General features: G+C 40.8%; 1 protein-coding gene across 1 annotated transcript in view; it reads left to right on the top strand.

The window, feature by feature from the left end:
• Positions 1–18,390, top strand: part of LOC134853881 (uncharacterized) — a 158,685-nt gene that overhangs the window by 107,038 nt on the left and 33,257 nt on the right. The window contains exons 40-48 of the mRNA XM_063869837.1: positions 941–1,145; positions 1,587–1,744; positions 2,091–2,204; positions 3,084–3,305; positions 3,839–4,056; positions 5,491–5,604; positions 5,846–6,049; positions 6,758–6,884; positions 7,843–7,954. Coding sequence (XP_063725907.1) covers positions 941–1,145; positions 1,587–1,744; positions 2,091–2,204; positions 3,084–3,305; positions 3,839–4,056; positions 5,491–5,604; positions 5,846–6,049; positions 6,758–6,884; positions 7,843–7,954 — 1,474 coding nt within the window. The remainder of the gene's footprint in view (positions 1–940; positions 1,146–1,586; positions 1,745–2,090; positions 2,205–3,083; positions 3,306–3,838; positions 4,057–5,490; positions 5,605–5,845; positions 6,050–6,757; positions 6,885–7,842; positions 7,955–18,390) is intronic.

Genomic DNA, 18,390 nt, shown 5'->3' on the forward strand with positions numbered 1-18,390 from the left:
ATGTGTTCGTGAACAAACACAAGTGACTGCAACCATGATTAACTCAAATTTAGAGTCACCAAAGGGTTAATCGTCTAGCAATTGAATTGCACTGGAAACGACTTGAAAGATGTTAGAGTTCTCTTCTCAAATGAATAATTGAAAGCATCAAACTTAAAAACTTTGGCAAAAACTTTCAAAGATGATTATTTTTAAAATTAGGTTTTCATTTTATCAGACATTGATCAATGCATATATAAACAAGCCATACAAAATAAATAGGAGTTCTTAGCCTGTTCGAAAAAAGTAATTCAGAGAAACGGAAAAAATCCAATTTTTGTGTATCCAGGACTACGTTATGCAGACAAAAAATTAGTATTTGCATGCAAAAAAATTTTTGGAAAATGTTTGTCTCAGTACAAAATTCGGTTTGCGGTTGAAAAAAAAACAAAAAAATTTGGGGCAATTTTAATATTACTGAAAAATGCTAGTCATAATTTTCGTATGTGGAAATTCTATGATAACCATTTTTTTCCAAAAAAAAGAAGAAACTTATTTTTTTTGTTTGGTTGAAAAAGCCGCAGAAACTAGTTCGAATCTTTATTCGATGTTTTTTTTTAAATTGTATGAAAATTGTATGATTATCATTTCTCCATACATTTGATGCATGGAATTGTATGATAAGCATTTTCGGTGTATGGAATTGCAAGATAAGCATTTTCAGTTTATGGAGGTCAACCTGGGTACAATAAATCAAAGAGCAAAAAAAGTCACCCTTCAATTACTCCTTTCCACTGTTGGGATGGTGGTCTGGTCGGTTGAGAAAGATGCGGACATTGAACGTTTTAAAAAACGCAAGAAATGTAAGAATCGAAAGGATAGACAAAGATGTAAAATTGTGGCTGATGAGTTGATTGACAGCTGTCTATTCTCCTAATAGAGTCATTTTGTCCCTCTTTAGGGCCAGGAGAACCAGTTCATCCTGCGGTCGATCGACATAGAGGGAGATGTGGCGATCAGTGTGTATGTGAAGTACGTGAAACAGGTGGTGGATGAGTGGCTCTGTGTCTATGGCCGGTATGGCCAGCCTCCCTTCCATGACCCCGTTAAGAACACGTGGCAGTACGACTTCTTCGAGATGCTGCCCAGAGATCTTTCAAGAGCAGGTGTTCACACGTGACATCTTCAGTATCTTTAACCATTTCACAAGTTTCACTGGTGCCAAATTGATACATGCTTAACCGTTAAATTAAACCTCAAGCAGTGGATATTCTTTTCAAAACATTCGGTTTTAGGTCGGCCAACTTGATTTTCAAGCTCTCCTAAAACCCTATTCAGACCCTATTTTCAAACAAAATTCCGCACATCCTTTGAAAATTGTGGCAACCAGAGTTGAGAGAAAACACTCCTTCTCCTCCGCTCCCCCGCCTCTCCATCTCGGCATGCTACTGATAATGAGAATTTAAATGACAACAAGTTTTTTCCTGTGCTGATTTCATTCATTAAGAGAAAAGTTTGTCCATAAAAAAAATTTAAGAACTTTTTTGTTTGTCCAAATCTTAAAAAGAAGAAATAGAAAATTAACAATGTTTTTTTTAACCAATCAGAAGGGAGAAGACATGAGGGGGAGCAGTATCCAGACCAGAATGTGTACATGATTGAAAACCACCTGGTGCGAGACTCCGGTACATACTGGTTCGGAATCAGACCCTGTCGGAAGAACTTCGACTGGGACTACTTTGACACACCTGTCATTTCCAACAAGGTCGGTGTAGAAAAGAGCCATGCTAGCATTTATTAACAACAACTTAGCCTTCATCAAAAAGGCTGACCACTAGTGCTTTATTTGATTAAAAATTAACTAATAATAAATCTCCTCAGAAAAAAAACTCTGAACATTTGAATAGAGCATTTTTCGAAACGTTGGTTTTTTTTGCTGGCTTATAGCCTTTCAATCTGGTGATAGCTAAAATGAGCTCTGAGACATTGGTTTCGAGTAATTGAAGTCAGACACAAAAATAACCGCAGACGAGTAATTAATTGTGTATTTCTTTTAACTTAAGAAAGGATTAATACGCGAAGCTACTCTCAGTTGTTTTAAATTTTTGAAGGTGTTCGCGGCTGACTTTGAGTTCAACATCTGGACACAAGGCTGTCTTTTCATGGAGGAGAGTGACCCAAACAACCCGGATGCCTCACATGACTACAAGTCCAGAGGATGTGTGGTTAGCTCAATAACTAACCTAATCAGTATTATTTACACAATCGAAGCGTAGTTTTATATTACGAAGACAAATTTTTCTAAGATAAGTCGCAAATAAAAGTGCTCATTTGGTACCACTTCTGGTATATTTCATTTTAATCATATTTTTAAGCTGATTCAAGCATAAGCATTTTAATGGCATATGTTGCTCTTTTATTTTTGGCTAGTGATAAGTCCTCTTAAAAAAACCTGTATTATTCAAATGTTATGGGAAATGTTGTTTTTTGTTTTTTTTTGCACCTCTTCAGAATATTTTTGCACTTTTCGCAGTTATTTCAATTTTTCTTCAAAAACACTGTAAATGGAAAAACCGTCTGTTCTTCTATGTGCCTGCATATTTTGCAAGTCTCTTTTCATTTTACCCCACGTGTTCTAAAGTGTCAGTAGTGGGCCTATTTGTTTTGAACTTTTTCTTTTCCGCAAATTTTAAATGCACAAAGCTGAAATGAAGGTTTCAATCAAAAGCGCAAAATATGGACTTCTCTACTTCTCACATTCCATACATGTGAAAACGTGATACTCGTAGTCTCAAAAAAAACTTTTCAAGCTGTAGCTTGAATCTTTTCCTTATTTCACTTTGTTTTGCCTAGTTCGACCCTTTTTTTGCCTTTTCCTCACTTGTGTTGGCTAAATTCAGCTTCACCTCTGCGTTTTATTTAATTTCTGCCGAATTATGGTTCAGCTGAAGCTTCTGAAATGGAAGTGTTTTAAATTCAAATCATTAACCAACGTTTTTATTCTACCAAAGTTTTGCCAAACGCTTTGAAGATTTCCAGCTTATCCGCCAGAATTTGATTAAACATTTTCACATGTCTACTGTTTGTTGTTTCATTTCGGCTAGGTGGGCAGTCTGTCGAACGAGTACGTGACGGAGTGCATGTGCATGCACCTGACCTCGTTCGCCGGCAGTCTCGCCCCTATGCCCCCCGCTTTGGACTTCTCGGCCATGAGTTTCAAGTTCGAGGACATGTACCCCGTCTACATCCTCCTCTTCTCCCTCTGGGCAGTCTACCTCCTCATCATGATGTGGGCCAGACGACAAGACAAAAAAGACATCGCAAAGGTCTCTTTTCTTTCCTAAATGCTCATTACTTTTCAACTTTTAGGTTTCAAACTACTAACTGTTCGGTCTCTGCTGTATATATTTGCCCAACAACCTGTTTTTATATTGTTTGCGCTTCAGATTCAAAAGTTTTTTTTGGGATTACATATCCGTTTCCGTCGTCATTATACAAAAAATTAGCTGAACTTTAATTATGAGTTTTTACGAACAGTTTCAAATTTTTTTCTGCCGCATTTATTAAATGAAATTATCAACTGACGTCGTGTCGCTTTTTGCAAAGCTAAAAATAAGTACGAGAATGTTACGAGCTGTCAGAATTAGTTTGAGCAGAAACGAAATCGTTAGGTTCTCCGACTCAAGTATGAAGTAAGCAATGACCTCTTCCTTCAGTGTAAAAATAAAAACGCAACGAGATATTCTCAGTGAAAGTGTCATATGTTATATACCTTGAAGATAAGATCTACCAACGCAAACAGACAAACTTAGTAGTTAGAACGTGTTCTTTTACTAGCATGTTGGCTGAATTTGTCTAGCTCGGCTTCACCCCCCTGCCGGACAACGACCCCCAGGACTACTACACGTACGAGATGGCCATCCAGACTGGCATGGTGCAGGGGGCGGGCACTAAGAGCAAAGTGTACTTCTACCTGGTGGGGGATCAGGGCAGGAGTAGAATCCATGTGGTAGAGGACCCCTACAGGAGAATCATGAAGAGGGACTCCAAAGATCTCTTTCTACTCACAACGCCCACGTACTCCCACTGTCATCTGCAAATATATATATATATATATATTCATTTCTATTTCGATAATTATAGGAAACAAGACTATTTTGAGCTTGATCAATTCATGAAACCAACACAATTCCCTAAAGGTTAGGTGCAGTTTTTGTTAATGATCCCGTTTTTTTGCGTCAATGTGTGTTTTTGGTCAATTTTCATTCCAAAAGCACCGTCAAACTTCAGCTAAGACTGATTGTGTTTTAATATCGTAATAATACATTGTTTCCTGTATAGGTTCATAACGATTGATATAAACTATATAGTTGATCACTTGAAGAACCCAGTCTGCGATATCGTCGTCAGGCAATTTATGCCTGTTTTCAGACCTCTCTGAGCACAAAAAAAAACAAGAATTTAATAAAGATGGTGTAATAATACCAACATTCTTTTTTTACAATAATCAGTTTTTAAAACTAAAGTAAGCTAAAGAGGAAAATAATTAGACATGAAATTTTGATGAGAATGTAAACGTTGGAGAAAATTGCTACTTTGAGAAAAGATAAGAATAATAATTTGACCAACTCATTAATTCCTATTATTTTAGTCTCCAGAAACTTCTGGAAAAGGTTGTTAAATTCGTTCCATTTCAATTTGCAAACCATTTGGCTAAAAGTTGGTAAAAGTTTTGAAGGAAAGTTTTGTAGGAAGTTTTCGATCTCTGGTAAAAACCAAAAACGTATGGTGTTTTTGTTTTTGATCTCTAACTTCTTTACTCTTTTAAGATTATGTTGCAAGTTGAAGAGTTCATATGAAGTAATTATTTTGCTTAGAATCACAGATTCATTTTCACCACGAAAAAACCTACACGTGTCTACGTTATTCTTTCTGAACGATTACTTGTTCTTTTCATTACTATTTCTGAACTAAATTGTTTTTTTTTCAAACTCGAAATCAGCTTGCTTTCGACCATCCTCGTTTTTTCAATGCATCCTCGCCATTTTCAAACAGTATTGATTTTTCAAATTGAGTTTTAATGGCTGTATCATCGGCATAGAGATAGGCATTTGTGTTTTCATTCAATTTCGGTATATCATTAATAAATAGATTAAAAAGTAGTAGTCCTAGAATTGAGCCCTGCGAGACTACAAATATATTTTTAACTTTTCGGTTCAATTCTCCTACAAATTGCTCATTTTTGTGATCCTTAGAATATCATATTTTGCCCTTTTACACCGTAATCATAAAATTTGCAAAGTGATATTTTTTAAAAACGAGCAGCCCAGGTTGGGACATCTGAGTGTGATATTTTGCTTGCTTTGTTCAGCTAAATTGACTTAATTTTTCGTTTCTTTTTTTCGCTTCTGAAACATTTAACAACAATCAAACAGAAAACGAGCAGTTAAGATTGTTCTTAAATATCTGTGAAGTGTATTGAAAGGAAGAAGTGTGTCCTATTCTGTCCAGGTCCCTGGGCAAGTTGACGAGTGTGCGTCTGTGGCACGACAACTCGGCAGTGGGTTCTGACCAGAACTGGTTCTGTGACTACGTCGCCTTCCGAGACGTCCAGACTGGCGAAAAGTGAGTAGTGGGAGCTTCCCTTTACTTTCCACCCACAACACTCTTTCAATGCCAACGTTCGCCAAAAACCGATTAAAGTTTGCCTAAACTCTGTACAATTTGTTACCAAGCGCGCTATTTTAAAAAAAAACCTAAAAGTTGTTCCTTTCGCTATCCGCAACCATAGGAAATACTCGGTATGTTTGATTCAAGTGCAGAAACATGAGTAGGATAAAGGGAGTTTGGCGTTTGGCGTTTGCAGGACTTTCTTCATGGCGTATCGGTGGTGGTCTCTGGTGAATGAAGATGGTCTGATAGACCGGACGATTGAGAGGACAGAGCCGGAGAACATGAAACAGTTCCGCTACATGTTCGCCGCCAAGGCCAGGGAGAAGCTGAACGACGGCCACCTCTACTACTCTATCTTTGCCCGACCAGTCGAAAGCCACTTCACAAGATGTCAGAGGTCAGCAGAGTCTCTAGTTTTTCATTTAGATCTTTTTATCTCACTACGCAGAAAAAAACCACACTATTTAAATTTAAAATTTTTTGTATATTTTAGATTATGGTCGGAACATTCTGTGCTACTTGCACAGTAACCGGCTATCCCTGTTTTTTATTTTTTCATTCATTCATTAAAGTTTCGATTAAAAAATTTACAGTTTTACAAATTTGCAGTTTAGCTCATCATTCTATGCCCGTTCACTTCAGGATTAATTCAACCCCATCACCTTTCGGTGCTTTTACCGACATCTTTCCAACCCTTAGGTTTTTCTAATGACACCTTCTGTCCCACTATCAACTACTTGTTAGGGGAGAGCTCAAGTTCCCGAAAGAAGAGTCTTGCAGTGTTGATGAAATAAAGCATAAAGTACTTAAAAACCCTTAAACTGTAGACATGCAGTACCCAAGCACGGTTATCGCCATTTACCTACAAAACTCTTGGACTCTGCTGTTTTCGAGAAGTAAACAGAAGGATGCCACGCTCGCTGTTTCATTTTTGCAAATGCAAAACCAGTTCAGACCGGAATTGGGCTCCCGGGTTTGATGTGCGTTGAAGGATCGCTCTATAAGTTCAAGAAAATAAAAATGCACTTGGTATTTTCGAAAACTTCGAAAATTTAAAAATTTGCTCATCTGTAGCTGTGTTGCGTAAAGTTATGAGTTTCGTTAGGTGTTCGTGTGCAATGTGTATTCTGCTGTTGGAGTTCTGCGTGAGTGCCATGTACTACCAGTCCCGACAGAGTGTCGATGAATCATCCACTGTCTGGGTCGGACCCATCAAGTTCAACCTAGCCGAGGTGAGTGTCAGTAGTAGTTAATCGATTAGAATGTACTTTTGAGAAGAAATTATGAATTTTCAAAGTTATCTCATTTCCTGTTTTGTTTAGTTGCTACGCATTACCTTTCATAAATTTTTACTTTTCAGATAAGATTTTGTTTATTTAAGTTTTCTCTACTTTTTCTATACTATGTAAACTCCATCGCCTCGTTTAACATTCCCCTTCCCCAGTTTACCCCCCCCCCCCCACACACACACACACACACACACAGTTTACCCCTCGTCAGTTTACCAAAAAACTTGGGCGAGGAGGTTACACTGAGTAATCCACCGCCACGTCTCCGTTGAATGGAAAACAAACTGGGGGGGGGGGGGGGGCTGTAACTTTGGGGGGTTGGGTTTGGAGGTTAACTTTCGTAAACATGGGGTGGACGTAGGGATAAACGTAGGGGAGTGGGGGAGGTATTGGACATATGCATGTGGGGGGGGGGGGGGGCAAAGTGAGGGGGGGGGGGGGTTATTTTGAGTAGGTTTAGATTGCGAGTAGGCCGTGAGTAATGCAGAAATTTTGCAAGCTTCGCAAATGATTTTGCAAAAAAAAATTAAAATTTATGATCCGCTATAATCAATTACAATGGATTTTAAATGGATTATAATCCATTATAGATGGATTTTAATGGATTGTTTGTTTTACGAAAAAAAAAACGTTCATAATGACAATCAAATCGGTTTCGTGGTCTAAATTCGCAACAATAATGGAGTATACTGACAACATTTTAGGCAACAATTTTCCATTATAATCGATTATTATCCATGGAACACCGGTGCGGGTAGCGATTAAAAGTTATTTATGCCTCCAGTTATGACTAAGAGCATTTATTCGTAGAACGTTTTAGTTTGATTTTTATTTAAAAAAATATTAATTTTCCCGTTTTATTTTAAGACAATGACTTGTTGCTTTTTTGTTTGTGAATTAGATGGGAGTGAGTTTGATGTCGACTCTGATGGTGTTGCCGCCTGCCCTTCTTGTGGTGGAGTTGTTCAGACGCACCAAGCCCTTCATGTCTGAACAGGAAGAGGAGTTGGATGGTGAGTGAGCAAGTGGAGCTGTTCTTTATACTTAATACGCCAATTGGCTGTTAAGAGCTTCAGCCCAAAGCTGCGTCGTCACACGACCGCTAAAGAAAGTGTTTTTTTTCTGGACAAAATAATTTGCGCTTCCTCATAAATCATTTACTCCATTGATAGACTTTTCAATTCTCACATTTGATTTTCTGTCCTGAAGAATTCAATTTATTGGAGAAGGAAATAAATGATTATGGGCTGGAGCTTCTTCGCGGTGATTAGTGTCTCAAATAATGCTCGTAAAAGGTGCTGTGTGATATTACAATGAATACCGTTCAAGTGCAACTTGGACTCCTATCAGAAACAGTCATTTTACAAGCTTCGTTCGTGTCGAGGAAAACTGGCCCGAACAATATTGTTTTTCAGGCTAGATTAAGATAACCGTCCTGATCCTGCCAATTGAATTATTTCCGATCTTGCCAAAATGAGTTTACTGTCGTTTTGACATCGAGTTCGAAAATAACCAACAAGAAAATAAGTTTCGATCACTGCGAGGACCCAAGAACCAATGAGAATGGCAAAAAAAAACTTATTTGAAAAAATTTAAACAAAACCCGTGTACGTTATTTTTGTTTGTTTACCGTACAGTAGTTCCCTTTATTTTTTTCAAGTTTATTCGCATCAAATACTATGATAATTGCTTAGCTATTGGGTGCCCTTAGTCATTTGTGTTTCGTTAAGTTGATATTTTGAAGGCTGATGAGATATATTTTGTTAAACTAAAACAATTAAGGAGAATTTAGCATTGTCAGTTTTGGATTTGAAATCAGAAGGATTAACTTTGCGGATTCAACCAAAAACAGCGGATTGCACTGTCACATGGTTCTATTGTTCCAACTTTCGGACAAACTAAGATGAGAAGTATGCTCTATGTGTTGGTACTATGGTAGACTGGTCCCTTCAACTTGACCAGGCTCCTTCAGAGTACATTAGTCTTACGCACTCGAACTTTGCATTAATTAGAAGAACTCCGATCAAAAATGTGTCTCGATGCCTTTTTGAAATGAGTCCAAGTGAGTTTTTCCCATCTCTGGTGCTAGATACACTCGTTTCAATGGCTTTCTAACATCCATGAAAGAACACCCAGCTTTGACTGGAACTTCGCTTCCCATTAAGTGATCACCGGTTGATCCAGCTGCGAACCAATGCAGTGGTCGACCGTTTCGTATTTGTATTGTGGTGTCACTAGAAATGCATCAATACCATTGCATACCCGCCATTTGTCGTAGGAAATGATCAATCCCTGCCTTACTTATTTTCGAATTTTTGGATGTAGTGTTGCTTGGCTTCTATCCTCAGTAACAACTGGAAAACTTCTGTTAGTTTGACAGTATATCACAACAGAAAATCATTTCTATTCGTCAAATCTTCCTCCAATTCTCTTTTGAAATCCCAAAAACAAACCCTGAGTTACAAACCCCTCCTCTGTTTAAAAACTTGTCCATGGAACTTTTTCAAACAGCAGTTGCGAAGTTAACTGCTTCAATGAATTGCTGTTTGTATAGCCAGCTAGATCAATTCAATGCTCGTTGTCACCGTACTTCATGCGACCATAAATATACAACAAGACTGCTCGTATCAGAGCCAAGCCCTGAATGTTCCGACTGCCTTTTAAGGTTTATGGAGCCGCAGTAATAACATTTAAAAAATTTAATGAAATAAAAAAAATTGAAAATTTTTTTTTCTAGAATTTGAAATTTTTTATGAAAATCATCCCCCACACGCCATATAAAGTACAAACAGATAGATTTCGTTCCTTGTAACAAATCAATTATGACAAATAAAATTCGTTCAACCAATTTGGAACGATTTATAAGACGAATTAAACCTCCGCTTACGCGTTAATAGCGCGAATTATATCGCGCGTTAATTGTCCCAAATTGGTCAAAATGGCAAAATTTAAACCCTCATAAGTTTACGAAAAATGATCACAGGTGAAATATCTTTTCAAATTTAAGCTCAGGACAACAATACTTTTTGAATGATATAAAAAATTTCCGTCAAAAATGGCTAGTTAAAAATTAAAAAGTCGAAATTTGTCTGAAGAAAAAAAACCCTCCCCGAGCACAAATATTCCGTTACTTTCGTATCGAAAGTCGGAACAATAAGAATGAAGTTTTGAGTAGACATTTTGTGGTGATATTGGAAAAAATTGTCGCAAACTATGTTTTAGACATCTCCACATTTTTGTCGCTCCGTTCTTTATTACTTGCAGTTCTCTGAAAAAAGGGGGCATGCTGGTCTACTTTTCCGTATTTCTACCTTTTCTCGTATAAAATTGATGGATTATTCATAAAATACAGCAAATTTCCAATTTACTGATGCTCAAAGCTCCATTCAATGAATACGTTACAGAAATTTAAAGAAAAAATTGGCAACATTGCCGAATTGAGTTGTGTTTTTTGTTTCGACCATTAAAAACTGTGGAAGAATTTTCTATTCGGGTGTGGTTTAGTTTGTTTTTTTTTCCACGCAAAATCAGGTACCACAATTATTCATCGGAATGGTTCGATTGATATACCATACAAAAGTTTCTCCAGTCGTGATTCGAACGACATATAAAAATTTTGGAAACACTTTCTCAATATCGAGAAAAACCGGTTTGAAATTTTTGATTTTTGGTCTCATTTTGAGCTTTAAAAAAGCAGAACTTGCAGGCAAAAAATAGTCTTTTAAAGCTTAAACTAAGCCATCAAAATTTAATTGTATCCGATTAAAGTTAAGTTTTTGGAGTTTTTTAGCGCAATTTTGGGGTTTACAACTGAATTTTTTCACGATTTTTTTCGTTTCGTAAATTAGTTTTCTACATCAAATTGTGCTTTTTTAATATGACTGTCGAATAAGTGTAAATTTTTTTTTTCGTACTGATCTTTTTATCACACCACGCAGAAAAATAAGTAATACTAATTTGAGAAAAAAAGTTAAATGAGCCTGAAGAATCGACCTTGATTCAAAGCTTTCCAAATTAAATGTAGTCAAGCTAATTGGCCGCATTATTACCGTACAAGAGTCTATTTTTACTACATGGTATTTAAATAAGTTTTTCCGACCAGTTTTCAAACTGGATTTTCTAGAAGTTAATAAAAATTAAATTCTCGAGGCAAGAGAAAAACTTGGCTACATTTTTTTTCTAAAACGACTAAGTTTTACTTAAACAATTTAAAAATATAGTATAACTGGGCAATCTCAATCTTCTCCAATCAACATTCTACTCATCAGCCTAGCGGTATTAGTCACAAAAATGATGGGAATAGTTTTTCTCAAAATGAGGTGGGGTGGGGTGGTTAGAGAAAAACTTAAAATTTTGTATATAAGATCAGATCCTGTTGTGAACCCTATGTGTTGTAAATTTCTCGGAAAACTTGGGAAAAAGATGCGAAACAAACCAATTTTATTGATAAAATTACCGAATCTGTACAATACTCATACTTGATAAAATTGGTCAAGCAAGTCAAAAGCAACATTTTTTGGTCGACTGAGATAGTGATGGTGATAGTATGGGCAAAATAATAATCATCACAATAAATTTGTAGAATCGGTAATTCTACTGTATAACGTACATGGCTTTTTCTTTGAACCTTGAACATGCAAACTAAGTAGTAGTAGAGCTGATTCGTTGATAGCGTCTGGTAAAGATCGGTAAATAATAGAGTGGTTAAGTTAAGATTGAATTAAACTCGTGTTTAATTAAGTTCGTGGGATTAATCCCCCTCTTTAGTGAAAATAGTGAATGCAATAGCTCCCGCCAACCCCCCCCCCCCAACTCGGGAACTATAAGGGCGAACGTTATGAAATTTAATGGAGTGATACTAGAGATGATTTGACCCGGGCATGCAAAGCGCCGGACCCGCTTGACCCCCTGGGGCCGGGTGATAACGGTTCCCGGAAGTGCAAACGGCCCCACCGGAAATCCTTAACTACTGGTCCGATTGAGCTCATTTTATATATGTGGTAGCCCTGGATGAGGGAAGCTTAAGTTTGAAGTTTCGGAACCTCAAGGTCACCCCGGCCCGATTTATGCCTTAAACAAACAAACCCCCACACGACTCCCGGAGGCTACTCCTCGACCCCCAATGACCCTAGGGAGCTGAAACTTGGAGGGATGGTAGATAGTGACATGGTCTATCGTATATTAGGATGATGACCCTACTGGGTGACAATTTGCGTGCATAGGAAATTAGTTAGGCATTTCCTGGAATTCGATGGAATATCTTGGCTTAATGTATAGTGGTATATTGTTGGATTTAATACGAGTTAGTTAAATAAACATTGGGTTAAATTTTGACTTGGCGAATGAACTATTAATAGAAATGCGTCAATGGCACAGAAAAGTAGTCACATATTAATTTGGCAATATGACAGAGGGAATAGGGAATTAATTAACATAAATATTAGAAATGTACTGGATATTCCATTGGCTTCTGGGGAATGTTTTATTGGCTCAATTGGACCCCAGTTGAGGGAACGGCTTACCCTGAAGGTCGATTAGATTGAAATTTGAATGGGTTATGTATTGGAATTTTTGGATTGCGATAATTAGGAAATTAAGTTCATTGGGAATTTATCCTAGTCATGGGAGAAAGGAAAAGATGCGGGATAATTAAATAAAGTCCTTGGGTATTTGGATATGTAAACATAGCTTGAATTAAGTTGAAGTTGCACTTGTTATTTGTTTAGCATAGCTTTGATTGGCATTTTGAACTTGGCATTTAAATTAATGTGATCATGCGGGATTTATGAACTGGAACGCTGCGTAGGAGGCATATAGGTAAATGTTAAGACTTATACGGAATGACGGATCTCTAACTAAAACTAAGAGTAAATAGACATGAGGCACGGATGTTGCGGAACGGCCTTTAGGCGTCAGAACTATTGGGAGTTAATTGTTAACGAGTCGTATCTCAGAGTTATTGAGAACGAGTTAAGTTACTCGTCGAAAGTTAAAGTAGATTAGTTAGTGAAGTAAGTTAGGCTATCTAGAGGATAGCGGAATCGTTGTCGAACGATTGATAACTGATAGAAGTTCTCGAGGAGAACATTAGATATTAGTGAGGCGTTAATTGAACTGCAGGAGGCAGTTGGTTGAATAATAGTAATCGCGGACCCATTCCTTTGGTTGAATGATTAATTTATATTCCAGCCACTTATATGCTATTCTGTATTTGGATTGATTATTTCTTAATTCATTATTATTATTGGAATTGTTGTTGCGATTGACTATTGATTGCGAGCGAGATACAGTCGAAAGAGCACAAACAAGGGGCGAGCAGCATAATACGATACAGAACGGCTATCCACCAAATCAACCCTTTTGGGATTGTAAACAGTACTGGGATTTGGTTGCCCCACCGACCCAGTGCTAAAGGGAAACATATTGCGGCGACGCGGAACAGAGTGAGAGGTCGGCCTAGAGATATTGTGAATTTCCTCACGTTTACAGTGGCGCTCCTGGGTGGGCGCTATTCTGGATTGTAGTTGCAACGACGATTTGTGCGAATACGAGAAGAGCGGACGATCGACGAAACAGTTGCGATGGCGATGAACGATCAGGAAAGACAGCTCATGGCGGAGGCTGCGGTGGCTGCGGCGAATGCTCTTGATCGACAGCAGGGAGTGTTTGGATTTGGAACGATACGACCAGATCGGTTTCCCTCGAGCAGTTATCAGAACTGGCGAGACTGGAGGAAACACTTCGCCTGGATAGCAGACGCCAATCGATGGGACGATGAGCAGGCGAGGATGGTTTTGCCCACTTGCTTGACGGGCTGGGCATTGGATGAGTTCACCAGTATGCCAGCTCACTTTCGAGAGGAAGTGGAAGGGTTCGATGAGCCAACTTTAGGCAGAATGCTGGCCGAGCTCGATCAGAGGATGATGCCGTTTCAGACACGATCGACTGCGAGGGCTGAATTCAAAAGCCTCATTCAGGGCGAAAGGGAGGATCTGAGGGAGTTCTCCCGGCGAGTGCGATCAGTGGGTGAAGTGGCGAATGCAAATATGCCAGTGCAGATTCGAGACGATATGAATCGCGAGCAGTTCATCGATGGGACATTCGATGCGGATCTACAGGAGTTGCTCCTACGCGAAGATTTCGATAGTTTTGGCCAAGCCGTGGCTCGAGCCCAAGCACTAGAGATGGCTAGTAGGACAGCCAGACTGCGTAACCGAAGACGTCCAAATGCTGTTCGGGAAATGCACGATAGTCCAGAGATAGAATCCGGAGTTATTGGAGGCGAAGTGCAGGCAGACGGGGCTCAGCACTTGCGGACGGACTTCACGAGATGGCAGAAAAGTACAGATCAGCGGTTAGACCAGCTCACTCAGCAGATGCAGATGCAGGGGGCGCGCCAGAATCAGCTGGCGAAACATGTGGAGACGCAAAACTCCAGGCATGACGAGCTGTTGACGCAGATGCACTCGCAAAACTCCCAGATACAGAATATGACGACCCAGATGCAGAGCATGACATCTATGATGAGCAAGTTAGTAACTTCTTTTTCCCCGGCTCCCCAGTACGAGGGCTTGCCCCGAGATGAAGCGGCACCAAAGTCACGGCAGTCATTTGAGACGGGAGGAAACAGTCAGAACAGTGCAGAAAATGGCGCTGGACGATACGGCTTGAGGACTCCATGGACTCAGGGTGCTTGTTTTAATTGTGGTCAGGTGGGCCACATTGCGAAAGGATGTCCCCAAAGAAGTGCGAACCATTTAAACTACCAAGGGCCGGGACAGTAGGGGAGTTCGAAGGAGGATTTGTCCCGGCCGAATTCAAGAAACAGCAGGCGGAAAGGCGAACGCAAGCTACAGGAACTCAGTCATGCCAGCGTTACGATACGAATGCGATTGATGACGAAGAAAGGCAGAGCGAGAAGATAATGGAGCAGGAACAAGTTCTATCGATATTGGAACGACTACCCAGGATCAGAGAGAACGACCCAAAGTTGGAGACGAAACAGAATTCGCGAATGCGCATCGAGCGTGTTGGGATTAGTCATGATGTGAACGAACCACGCGGGGCAGTCGTCAATGCTCGCATAGGAGGAACCCATGTGGAGGTGCTGCTTGATACCGGAGCCACAACTGACCTCATAAGGACAGATGTTGCTCGGAGAATGGTGGAAACACCTACGATGGAACGTTACGCTGGTCGACTGGAGACAGCAGACGGACAAGTGATGGCGGTCGATGGAGTCGTCACAACTCGCTTCAAGTTGGGCGATATTGATGAAGACATCGAAGCTCTTGTGGTCCCGAAACTGAAAGCGGAGATGGTTCTTGGACTTCGATCGATGAAAGAGTATCAGTGCTCTTTGATGCTCAGTCGTGGAGAAGACTTCTTGTGGACAGGGACGAGAGAGGGTTCAATGGTGCCAATCCGGCACGTGAATCAACGGTATTCTCCGGAACGGATGCCCTCTCTGCCACATGATCCGGGCGGGCGGATTAAGGGAAAAGATATTCCGAGAACGGACATGCGGAAGAGGTTGATTGCGAAGAAAACAGCGGCAGTAGAGTCTCCTGATGAAATCTTAGAAGGATGGCCGACTAGTTATGACGATCACAGTGTAAATGTGGTTCAAGAGAACGAAGCTGAAGAAGATGAAATGTATGGATGCCCAAAGCCTGTTTCCTTGGATGAGGCATTGGGATTGACTCGTGGCGGAGGCCGATCAGAGAGAGTTGCGGTGGTTCAAGAGACAAAAATGGGCGATGAGGACGACGGCGATGCGATTCGATGGGAACGAACGAAAGAAGAAATTGCGACGATGCAGAAAGAAGACGAAGCGATTGCGCAAGTATTCTATTGGGCGGAAACAGCAGACGAGACGAGCGATATGCCTTCTTTGGGACCGAATCTTATTCCGAAGGGACAGGCAATTCAGTACGGACCTGAGGCACTAGCATACTGGTCGAGATGGGATGAGCTGAGTATTCGAGGTGGAATACTCTACAAGAAATGGTTCCAGAGAGATGGGTCAAAGCCGACACTTTTGACGGTTGTTCCAGCAGCGGGACGAAAGGAGATCCTCGGACGGTTTGACTCGATGGAAACTGGGGGAGGACAACTTGCGACCGAGAAGATGTTAGCGAAGATACGACGACGATATTGGTGGCCGACGATGAGGACGGATGTCGAAAGAAAAGTCCAGTGGTGCTTAAGCCAGGGTGCACATAATGTCAGCGGGAAGAGAAAGCGAGCTGCGGTTCAAGCTCCGTTTGATCCCGGAATCAGATTCAACACAGTGGCAGTGGATGTACTTGGTCCAATGACGATGGCAACTCAGACGAAGGCGAGGCATGTGCTAGTGATGACGGATTTGTTCACAATGTATGCGATAACGGTCCCTCTCGTATCGACAGATGCATCAGACGTGGCTCAAGCAATTGTGGAACATTGGGTACTGAAGTTTGGAACTCCCAATGCTTTACGTACGGACCAAGGAAAAGTCTTTGGCAGCGAACTGATCAAGACGATGTGTCGGCTCTTGGGAATTGACATAACTGCGACTTTACCCTACAAACCTGAAGGCAGAGAACTGACGGGTCGATACAACGACAAGATGGCGAAGGTGATTTCGAAGTATTGTGCAGAGAACCCAAAGACGTGGGATACGATGTTGCCGTATCTGGGCTTTGTGTATAACACGACGACTCATCGAACGACGGGAGCTACGCCTTTTAGTTTGGTTCACGGACAGGAATGCCAGTATCCCATTGACCTCTTCTACGCGAAACCCCACGATGAAGTATTGACGAAGGATGGCTTTGCAGAGGAACTGGATGAACTTTTCAGAGATGCTCATAGCAGTGCGAGAGAACTCGTAGGGACGGATCAACGAAGACAGGAGGATCAGTACTGGAAGAAAGTTCATGGTGAACCCTATACAGCTGGCGATAAAGTATGGGTGTGGGCGAAGGAAAAGTTCAAGTCGAAGAAGCACTTCGATCCGTGGGAAGGACCTTATGTTGTACTGGCGAGAATGTCGGAAGTGAACTACAAAGTTGCGAAGGAATCAACTCCGAGCAAAGTGAAGTTCCTGCATTTCAACAAGCTGAAACGAGTCAAAGAAGAGACGATCCAGCCAGAGGAGGCCACAGCAAGTAAGCGACCGGCACCCTATCGGTCGGTTAACTTTTTCGATGACCCGGAGATGCGTGATGAAGATGAGTTGTTATGGCAGAACAACCGGGAGGGTTTTAGTCATGACCCAGGCCCACGAGATGGACCAGTGAGATTGTTGCCTGTGAGGAATCGAGCGGAAGAGCCACCAGTGAATCCACCCGGGCGAAATGTGCGAAACAGGGTGATGCCCGAACATTTTGCTGACCCACCTCGGATGCGAGAAGTGGCTAGGAGGGAAGAAGATGCGATTGAGACGTACGATGCGACGGAGCTCGAGGCCAGAAGGGAAGAGGAGCCAGCGAATCTACCAAGTGAGGAGGAAGGCATACCTCCGGGAGATGCGGTGGAAGCTGAACCTGTGATGGATAATGGCACTGCAGATGATGGCGGTCGACCAACTCGAGTTAGGAGACAACCTGTGAGGTTTGGAATCGACGATTTTGTGAGTTAAAACTTACCTTAGTTTACTAAACTCTTTTCTTGATCTCATTATATGGTGCTTATTTAACTTGAGTGCGATTCCACCCGAACTGTTGTGCGGACATTTGATAGTGATTATTATGATTGTGAAAGGGTTGGATCGTACCAGGAAGAGTAAAATTATTTTCAGTTACGTCCCCTCTTAGGTTAATCATTGTGCTATATCATTGTTTGTTTTATGGGGACTAACTGATGGGTCCGCGATCTTTAAGGATATTAATTTAAAGGGTGGAAACTAAATTAAGACGAGAGTACGGCGTAGCGGAGCGAAGCGTTATGTAAGTTAACCTTAGGCTTTTTACGAGTTACTTTTTCATTATTCGGGAGAATAATAGACTAGAAGGGAAGACTGTAGAATCGGTAATTCTACTGTATAACGTACATGGCTTTTTCTTTGAACCTTGAACATGCAAACTAAGTAGTAGTAGAGCTGATTCGTTGATAGCGTCTGGTAAAGATCGGTAAATAATAGAGTGGTTAAGTTAAGATTGAATTAAACTCGTGTTTAATTAAGTTCGTGGGATTAATCCCCCTCTTTAGTGAAAATAGTGAATGCAATAGCTCCCGCCAACCCCCCCCCCCCCAACTCGGGAACTATAAGGGCGAACGTTATGAAATTTAATGGAGTGATACTAGAGATGATTTGACCCGGGCATGCAAAGCGCCGGACCCGCTTGACCCCCTGGGGCCGGGTGATAACGGTTCCCGGAAGTGCAAACGGCCCCACCGGAAATCCTTAACTACTGGTCCGATTGAGCTCATTTTTATATATGTGGTAGCCCTGGATGAGGGAAGC

Source organism: Symsagittifera roscoffensis, chromosome 9, assembly GCF_963678635.1.
Source record: "Symsagittifera roscoffensis chromosome 9, txSymRosc1.1, whole genome shotgun sequence".
NCBI lineage: Eukaryota > Metazoa > Xenacoelomorpha > Acoela > Convolutidae > Symsagittifera > Symsagittifera roscoffensis.